General features: G+C 34.6%; 1 protein-coding gene across 2 annotated transcripts; it reads right to left on the bottom strand.

Moving 5' to 3' along the window:
- LOC109337474 (splicing factor 3A subunit 2-like) lies at positions 5,880–10,314 on the bottom strand. 2 transcript variants are annotated; one of them, XM_019574462.1, is made up of 8 exons: positions 10,292–10,314; positions 10,068–10,257; positions 9,803–9,972; positions 7,762–7,838; positions 7,572–7,637; positions 7,371–7,445; positions 7,165–7,239; positions 5,880–6,539 (listed from the first exon to the last, which is right to left on the bottom strand). In XM_019574462.1, the coding sequence occupies exons 2-8, from the start codon at positions 10,217–10,219 to the stop codon at positions 6,129–6,131; spliced, it is 1,026 nt and encodes a 341-aa protein (XP_019430007.1). In that variant the 5' UTR covers positions 10,220–10,257; positions 10,292–10,314; the 3' UTR covers positions 5,880–6,128. The 2 variants fall into 2 exon arrangements, with proteins under 2 accessions (XP_019430007.1, XP_019430001.1); XM_019574456.1 differs by lacking the exon at positions 10,292–10,314 and having other exon boundaries at positions 10,068–10,285.

Here is a 10,468-nt window from a genome sequence, read left to right as displayed (position 1 = left end):
CCTCAAAATATATGGAATTTTAATTTTAGTCTCTATAATTTAATTTTTGGATTTTTACCAGTATATATTCCAAAATTTTAGTTTAGTCTATGGAGATGATGTTATGAACACGAACATAGACAAATGTCATTCTAGTTGACGACATGATCAATTGTGGCGCTGACACAATATTGATATACGATAAAAAAACAGTCAACTAAAAACTAAGAAATAATATTAGGAGGAATAAGATCAAAATGATCTATATCTACATGGACTAAGAACCTTCAACTTTTTTTCACAATATTAGTTGAGTATAATATCTATTAATTATCAATGTAAAAGTTTATATATAATTAGTACACCATCTATTACTTATTTATATTATGTTAAAGATTCAATAATGATAAAACATGAATGATAAATAATTGAGTGATTATGTATAAAACTCGTACAAAAATGATATATACATTTTTCCCCCTCATATTAAGCTAGTTGCATACTTGTGGTGCATTATAAAGTCCTACCGAAAAAAGATTATTGGAACCCTTTAGGTATGACACATATATTTAAGAAGTGCACTTTAAATATTACAGTCTTAATATATCTTTTAAATTATTTACCGGTGTACTTTTTGGAGGTGGGGATGGCGAGTTGAACTGAACTCCTCAATACAATTGTCGAGTTAGAACTCGTCATTGTAGTTGACAAGTTTATCTATCATTTTCCAGCACTGATACATTTTGTAACATTTTCCCAGGATATACAAGTTACTCTCCTGTATGAAATTGATATATTTCTATATTTAGTGATATCTATGTACAACAACATTCACATGTGGTATTACTCCAAAATTTTGGAATATTTAAGACCAAGATGGGTTACAATAAAAGTAGGTTAAAAACCAGATCTCTTTAAGTTGAGAGAAGGAAAACATGATTAAGTTTGTATTATTTTAATTAATACAGTAAAATTGTTTCTACTGTATTGAAACAGTGTTTTCATCACTCTTGAACTTAATATCTATATTTCATCATATGTATCTTCCGTTGGAGTAATTACACTTCATTTTATTCTTCTTATTGAGATTATAGACACTTATCTTGGTTAAAAAACATAAAAGGAAAGGAAGGAAAGTTGAAAACATGCAGCATATATGAAGGGAGAGGTGTGATGATTTGCCCTAGGTAGCAAGGTGTGTGAGTGTTTGGTAGACTTAAGTGATGGCCCCAAGATACATGCATATTTCCACCACTACTCCTTTATTTATACATAGAAGAATTGATATACTTTGAACTTGTTATTGCGAAAATAACGTGAAAACGTAAAAAGTTGGTGCTGCGGAAGTGATTGTTGTGCAGCATTGGCCACAAACAATCAAATAAAGTGCATATAATAAATAGAAGAGAAGAAACAAGAGAATTTGTTAACGAAGTTCGGCCAATTGTGCCTACGTCCTCAGGAGCACTGAGCGGTTTTGGTGCTTATATTTGGTGCACATTACAACAAGGGATATGAGTTCAATATATAACATTGATATTCTACTTTATTCCAATACTAAACAATGTGGGACTAACACGATAACATATTTCAAGCATTCCTAACAATCTCCACCTTAATTGAAATAAACGAATATCTCGCTCTTTAGGAAATCTACACAAGAATCTCTACCTTAGCGAATATATGACTCCATCTTGTTCAATGTCTAATTCTCTTTAGCTGCTCCCCTACAACATAGACCTTCTGAGTATTCTTGACGATGTCACCAAGAGCCTAGCTCTCAAAACTTTAGTGCAACTTCTCGTACAACTATCAAATAGAACACCCCGCCTAACCACTTATTGCTATGAAATCTTTCGATCTATTGGAACCTCTACACAAAAGTTCACCAACAATCTTCTCTTCAATACTCGGTCAAACTGAACCTTAGAGCTTCCTTGGAAAGCCTCAACCGCTACCACCATTGTCTCATACAACAATCCTAATTCAAAAGAACTATCATACTCTACCATAAGAAGTATACCCATAGCACACACCTTGCGACAATGCTAACTAATGTCTGTGTCACATCCTTGCATCCAAGCCAACGCCCATGTCACACCCTGCATATCTACGAATGCTCGTGTTACAACTTGCATCAAAGCCAATGCCCATGTTACACCCTACATCAAAATCAGTCAGTGCATCTGTGCTTTTGTGGATCTGCTAACAATTAATATCTTTTACTATAACGTCTCAAACACGCGATTAAGATATTTTACTTCTCATATCAAATGAGAACGTTCTCTCAACATCTAGAGAGATATTGTCAACACCTGTCTCTAGGTCAAACTCAACACATGAGTCCCTATCTCCGCCATGTTTCCTTCTCCTTCAACTCATCTACTCTGTCTTTGTCATTACTTTTGACGCACCTTGTCTAGCCATCACGCCTTCACCCTCTTTAGCCATTATCTACTGTATGGGTTAAGAGTCATCTACCAACCTGACTCTGATACCAATTGTTGGTGCAGCGGAAGCGATCGTTGTACAACGTAGGCCACAAGCAATCAAATAAAGTGCATAGAATAAATAGAAGAAACAAGAGAATTTGTTAACGGAGTTCGGCCAATTGCCTACGTCCCCGGGAGCGTTGAGCGGCTACAAGATATTATTAGATAATAAGGATTACAAACCCTAGCATACCCATGGGCCCACCTGTCAATGAGTGTTTTTATTTGGTGCTTATATCTGGTGCACATTACAACAAGGGATACGAGTTCAATATATAACATTGATATTCTACTCTATTTTAATACTAGACTATGTGGGACTAACAAGATAACATATTTCAAACATTCCCAACATGAATATTATGATGAATTCTCGTTAAATTGAAATGATACAAGAGAGTATTTTTTATATACAATGTCTTGTAAAGCAAGCAATGCAACTAACCTAACTAACTCTCTAACAAGCTATTAAACACATATTGTAAAACAATTCAACATGTGTTAAATGTGTAAAATATGTCACGTTAGCTTTGTTCTCCAATAGCCCCCTCAAGATGTTGGGTAAATGTTAATGACTCCAGCTTAATAATTTGTTTTGACAACAGTGTGATGAATCATAATCTCGATCCTTATGTGATTGAATTTTCTCAACTACTTGATTATTTTCCCTGGTCAGAAATCTTGACCATATTCCATGGTTTTACATTGTTGGAGGATACTTTGAGTATGCAAAATAACCCAAGAAAATGCATCACTTCTTGTTCTTTGGACAAGATTAATAGTGTGATGATTAGAGTGTGCATGGTTGTTGTTTTTGTTGATCTTCTTGTTGTCATTGTTGTTGTTGATCTTGTTCTTCTTCTTATTGTTGATCATGTTGTAGAATACTCTCCGATATCTATTTTAGGGCCAAACTCTTCCTCTAGGAGTTCTCTCAGCATGACACTAATACCGTGGAAAGCTTTATTCACTTCATATCAACAAACAATATCTGGAATGTTAATTGTAAAGATTCCAGGAAGAGTTAGGACACATCATATCATTCCATGATAAGCTAGACTTGATCTTCTTATTATGAGGTATGTGAAACTTGGGTTCTTGAGGTATAGTTGGATTCTTCACTGACCTCCTTGGTATAAAAGTTCTATAAAAAAAATGGCATGAGTTGTGCTTTTGGAATGAGTTCCTTCCTCTAATTCTTTTCAAATGGCGTCTTCTCTTGAATGACATCTTCTCTTGTTTCTTCTTTTCAAATTCTCTTGTATCTTCTTTTCAAATTCTTCCTCTTTCAATGGTTTTTTGAATGGTTTTTTGGCTTGTAGCTCTGCTTCTTCTTCCATCTTTGGTGAACATTGCAAGAAAAATATAATAATTATTGTAGAGAATATGTAGCGGTAACCAAAGCTTTCAGAATGAAGGTTGTGATATCATATTGTAAAAATAATGTGAAAGTGTAAAAATGAATATTATGATGAATTCTCGTTGAATTGAAATGATACAAGAGAGTGTTGTTTACCTACAATGCTTTGTAAAGCAAGCAATGTAACTAACCTAACTAACTCCTTAACAAACTAATAAACACATGTTATAAAACAATTCAACATGTATTGATAAGTTAATATGAGAGAGAAAATAAACCGGCAATTGTATTGATGAGTTCAATTGAATTTGTCATCCTTATCAACAAGTTTTAAATAAAATGCAACAAAATGGTAAATAATTTAAAATGTACATCAAGATTGAAACATTTCAATTAAAGTACACCTTTTACTAAAATTTGCCCTTTAGGTATACTCTAGAAATTAGATTTTTCATATTAAAAATGATAAACCTCCCTAGTAAATTAGTATCCAGTTTTTCCTACATATACATGATAGTAATATTTTTCTTATTAACGATGGAACCATAAGCATATCACTTTTATGAATAAGATAACTCGTATACTTTTAACATATATCGTGTGAGAGTATTACTCTAAAAAGAAGAAAAAGAAATAGTCAGTTGTAGAATTGTTGCTAAAGATCAAGCAAAACAAATATCTATCTTGTACTAGTGCTATCAGAAACTATTTAATGTGTCTGTATGTATATTTTATCGATCTCAATGCAGCAACAATGGGGTAGAAGGGACACTGACCATAATTATCACATTTGTGATTGACATGTAGGATCTAATAGAAGTTTAAAAGATCATATGAAGAGGAACATAGTGTCATAAAAGTAAGATTGATCTATTTTATAAGATATAATTGGATTAACACCCCCTTAATATATTTGCTTATCAACAAGCAAGAATGTTGTAATTATCATGTAATTGAACATTACCACTGATATTCAAGTGGTGGCGCAAATGCATTTTCCATAAAAACTCAGTTATCAATTATCATTGCAGAACTTAAAGTTGCAATAAAAGGCCAAACAATCTCTGCACATTCTGTAACAATATCACTTTCCCAATTCCCTCCCTTCCAACTATCATTTCTTCTCTGATTCCGCATCTTGACCTCTCAATATCACTTTCATGAATGATGTTTGCCATGTAAAACTTACTTCAAAAATGATATATATATATATATATATATAAGACCCCACTAGATATCCAGGATAACCAAAATGTCAAGATTTTAATTTCTGATAGAAACACTTATCGGGAGGAGCAGTCACGCACCCCGAAAAGAATTAGTTTCTTGCACATAGGGCGAGGGAATATCTTTGATAGTACAAAAAAATGAGAGCCAGAGGAGTCCACTAATGACCATCCTCTTCTGTTTGAAAAAGTCACGCATAGGAAAAAATATTTATTCGTGACCTTAAGAAGGTCGCTTATAGTTTTAAGCTAGGACTGTTGCATCTTCTGCTTAACAATACTTACATTAGCACTTTAGTAAAAAATGCTATTTGAACTTTTTACACAATGAAAGAGCAGCAAAATGCACGAAAGTCTAACGAGATTCAGGGAGGATATATACATTAGCCTCTAAATTTTCAGACAACGATTATAAAAACTATAAGATACCCACAATTTTAAAAATATATTTATTATGCTCGGCTAAATTATCGCCGAAAATAAAATACTGACAATATTATTATTATTCCATTCATGCCAGCATTCCATTTGATGAAACTATAAAGAAACGAGGATCCAATTTATATAAAACAAACGTATTTTTAATGTTCTTTGTTAAATGAGATAAAATAAAACATCATTTATACTGTTAAGCACAAATAGTTCAAAAACAGTATCATTTCTGTCACTTCAGTGTTCTCATTGAATTACTAGCAGGGCAAGGATTAGTTGCAAGAAAGTGACCTGATCCTGCATAAACAACACTTACAATTTAAACAAAATATTTCCAATCATATAAAACGATTTGGAAAATCTTTTTGAGGAACACTGTCAGCGATCGAATAGCACAAATACTAAATATCAAATGGTTTAATATTGCAGTATATTAGTTTGTAATAATTCAAAATAAGGTTCCCTCAAAAATATAAAAAGAAAGAGGCACCATGAACAGTGTATAAGTCATTTGATGTATTGTTTAAGAAACAACCTCTTAACCTAAACCTGGTGATCCTTCACAGACAATGGACATCCCTGCCACAATTGTTTAACACTTCTGATGAAGGTCCACTTACCGCCCTAAGGTCTGAGGATCTAATGTCCCATATTAGGGGGTGGTGGAGGTGGACGGACACCGAGACCTTGTATCTGTTGGCCCAGAAAACCTTGTGGAGGTGGCATTGGAGGCCTGGCACCCATGTTGAAACTGGCTGTTGAGGGGGGTGGGGGTGGGATAGATGGCATTCCACTGGGAGGTGCTGGTCTAGGACCATTTGCTGCCATTGGAGGTGGAGGTGGCAAGGATCCTGGCATCGGAGGAGGAGCTCTGGGAGGATTTCCCATAGGTGCACCAGGAGGAAGCCCTTGTGGAGGAGGTGGTGGTGGAGCTTGGGGTGGCGGGGCCAAAGGCCTTGGTGGAACACCTGGTGCTTCTGTGCCATTGGCTGTAGAGGGAGGTTGCGGTTTATTTGCCTCCGGTGGCTTGGTTTTAAAATACAACTGCAGCTGCAGACAAGCACCGGTTGTATCATTAGTGGCAGATGGTTGAAATTAAATATCAATAATGCACATCATTGTAAACAAAAAGAACAAAAGACAGAACAAGGAAAAACAACTAAAAAGCTTGAATCCACTAATAGTAAGGGAAAACAATTAAAATGCAGGAAATTTGGTTGTTAATTGAGGGATGCTTTTATAAAACAACAGCCAAGCCTTCATTCTACTAGGTGGGTCGGCTACATGGACCGAACGATGTCATAATGCTCTATCACAAAGGATGTTCTTACATAACAAGGGGGGAAATTAAAATGCCATTTTTTAATATTAATCAAGTGTTTTTCTTACATGGTCTCAGTATCAGATCAATGCATAATGTTTCATTGGCTTGTAGTCTACAACTAATCATGTATGGGTTTAAATGAATCTTCATGAAAAGCATGCAGCTCTCATTAATTCATATTTCATAGTTCCCTGATCATATTTGCCTCTCTTTTGAAAGAAGCCTTTAGTTTTTACTTGGATTATACATATCTAGCTATTTCCAATCACACATTCACACAAAACATGTAATTGCATTGATCAACTTTTCCATCACAGATATGAAAGACTGAAGGGGAGGAAATGTACTAACTGTGAACATCTTTGAGTCTGGGTCCCAGTGTGAGAAGAACTTTGGGGTGGATTTATCAATCTCTGTGCTAGGTACCTTGAAATGTAGATTAATCAGCACAGACGGTAAATTTTCACAATTCAAAACATAGGGAATTAAGGCCGAAAGACAAATGAGCAAAACTAAAATAAAAATAACTCCAAAAAGAGACAAAAGCAATGATATACCTTGAAAGCAACTATTTCGTATGGCTCAGCTGCAAACAAAAGATACTGGTAACTTTTATCAAATGGTTGCACCCTCTGTCCAAAAAATGTGACCAGAAAGAAAAACAGAAATATTAAAATATGGTTTTATTGACAACAAACAAATGTGCAACTTTGACTTCAAAACAAAGAGAGGGAGAAGTCAGTAAAATCAGAACTCGCCTGTTCGTAAGAAGACATAAATCGGTGCCTTGGCTTTGAAAGGTCTTCAATCTCAGGATATTCAATCTATATTAATAGAAAATGAAAAAAATGATATTAATTATCATATAATGTTAAAAGAATAGAATTTGACAAAGTTATGGGGGAGAAGGAAAACTGAACAAGTGAAGATGATAATGCAAGTGAAAACCTGGAATAGAAGAGATCTTTGCTTTGTCTCTTGATCATATTGTTTAGTCACCCGGTACCCAGGCCGACCAATCTTGACTGCCAACACATAAAATATTTATGCATTAAGTTTTTTTATTTTTGCTTTAATAAACAAAAAAGTAAAACTGACATTTTCATCTTATATTTTTTTGGGTACCAAGCAGTATGTTATTAGGACTAGAATAAGGCAAAATATTGATCGCAATGGATAATAGAGGCTTTCTACTATTTTTGACACATTCATCTAGAATCTAAACTATTCAGTTTTTTTCTTTTTCCTGCTTAAGGTTTTGTTATAGAAAAGAAAACCTTAGTAAGGAGGAAAAGAAGAGTAAGTAGATAATGTACCCTCATAAGACAACAAAAGAAATGTGTAGAAGCTAAGAGATGTGAAGGGGCATTCCAATTTCCAATCTCTGTATGTCTAACGAAGTACTCTACATAGACAATGGGCAGAACACCACAAATAAGCTTAAAAATAACTATCACAAATGTTGTCTAAACATGAAGAAGTTCTCTCGAAGATTCTAGCATTCCATTCTAGCCAGTGCATTACCACAGAATATTAGCACCTTTACAAAAGCCATATAAACTCCTAAATTAATAAGGAGAAACTGATGCAGATAATTAGGGCAGACCTATTTCTCCAAGGATCCAACATACCGAAGGGCACTTCAAAATGTCCATCTTTCTAGTCATCCTACTTGCTAACGTTAGAAGATCGTCTCTCCAGCAGTGTTTGGGATGTCTTGTACACCAAATTATAGATCGCATAATATCTTTAGGTTATTTTCTCTGTTAAGTGTGTTTTTACTCGTAATAGACTGAAAGACTAGTAAGAGTTAATTTGGAGGAATTGTTAAGATATTAAGAGCTTTCTGTTTCTTATTGAGTAAGGAGTCTTATTGTAGGAGCGTTAATAGGCTGAGCTGAGCTTGAATTCTCTGTACTATACTAGTTCTTGATGCAGAAGTGCAGAACACTGGTATAAAAAATAAATGTTTTAGGTTGATGTTTTTATATCATTTCTCATACATTGTTAAAATCACACGAATATTTAGAGTCACACTCTATGTTCCTTTAATCTTTTCCCTATAATTTCAGACATATATTTTATTCAAAACTTGAAGTTAAACTCTACTTAGTAATAATCCCTTCTTTCCTCATTCTCACAAAATGTAAAAAAGGCTCCCACATTACTTAACCCAAAACAATACCATCAGGTAAGCAGAGCCATAAAGAAAATCCAACCCATCAGGCAAGTCTCTTAGCAAGTAATCCTAACAACCAAAATAAAAAATAAAAAAATCATTTGTTTGAAATAAGATACTAATTTAATATTTAATTACAACGGAGGTAAATGATATGGCTGGGATGGCGGTTTAGGCCATTTGAAATTAATATTTCACATGAGTCCACTACTCCACTCCTCCCCCTATCTATCTTACAAGCAAGACCAGCAGCTTATACATAGGCTAGATAGATGACCATAACATTTAACAACTAACAAGACTTTCCAAAGTCTACAAAAACTAAGGGGGCATTCCAAAGGGTTTATAGAAAGCTTATTTAGACTTATGAAAACAATTTATGAAAATAGCTTCTAAAGTAACTTACAACATTTTTTAGCTTATTTCAATAAGCTTGTCAGAGAAGCTTATGAAAATAAGTTCTTCAAAGCTTATTGACATTTGACAGCCTGTTTACCAAAATGTCCGTATATATTAGATGTAAAATGACAAGTTCCACAAACCAAACTATTGTTATGATTGAGGTAGGATATGTTTTATACGTCCAAATTTCAATTGTATAACCAAATATCCTCTAACTATCATGAAACCAGTCCAAAAAAAAAAAAAAAGAGGACGATGCTAATAAAAATGGCGACACAGGAGGGTAGATGTAAACAGTCTTACCCTCACAAGCAATAATGGTGTTTCCGGGATTTGAAAATATAAAATAACATTATCCTTGTGCTGAGACTCACTCTATTAAACTAGATGATAATAATAAAAATTAACCTGTCTTGCGAACAGAAACATTGCGCTTGTGAGGTTGAGGTTGAGCGGGAGCGTCTTTGGCTTCGCGAGCAGCTCTCTTAGCCAAATTAGTCTGATGGCGCTTTCCCTGAGTGTGGGCCAAGTAGTTCCCCTCATTGTTATGCAGTGTCAAACAAAGCTTGCATTCATAGCTAATTACAATTGAATAAAACAGAGTGAGTGATTAATCGTAAAGAAGAAAAAGGTTAATGGTTAATGGTTAGGGTTAGGGTTAGTTCATAGATACCTGCCAAGATGATTGCGCATGAAATAGGGGTCTTTAGCGAGATCAATTGTCTCAAGGGCCAGACGCCGGAGACGCTCACGACGGTCGATAGCTTCGTTCTGAGCGGTGGCGGCGCCACCGCTCCCAGGCTTTGAACCCCATTCTCGATCCATCACTCAGTGTACCCTTCGCTTCTGAGATTGCTTCGGTTGGGTGGGTCACGACTTGATGCCGGTACACAACCTTGGTTGGAGTGATTTATATTTTGCTATTTCCCCCTTATCTAATTTTAAGTTCAAATTTGGTTTTTTAAATAAAAATGTTTTAATTTGTTTATGTTCTAACAAAATATCAATTTAATTTCTTCTTAATGTTTACCATACCACCATTTTATCATTAATATGTTAATTTTCATCCAGATA

Source organism: Lupinus angustifolius, chromosome LG02 (assembly GCF_001865875.1).
Source record: "Lupinus angustifolius cultivar Tanjil chromosome LG02, LupAngTanjil_v1.0, whole genome shotgun sequence".
NCBI classification, from domain to species: Eukaryota; Viridiplantae; Streptophyta; class Magnoliopsida; order Fabales; family Fabaceae; genus Lupinus; species Lupinus angustifolius.
Note: the sequence above shows the minus strand (reverse complement) of the source record. Positions and strands in the feature narration are given on the sequence as shown.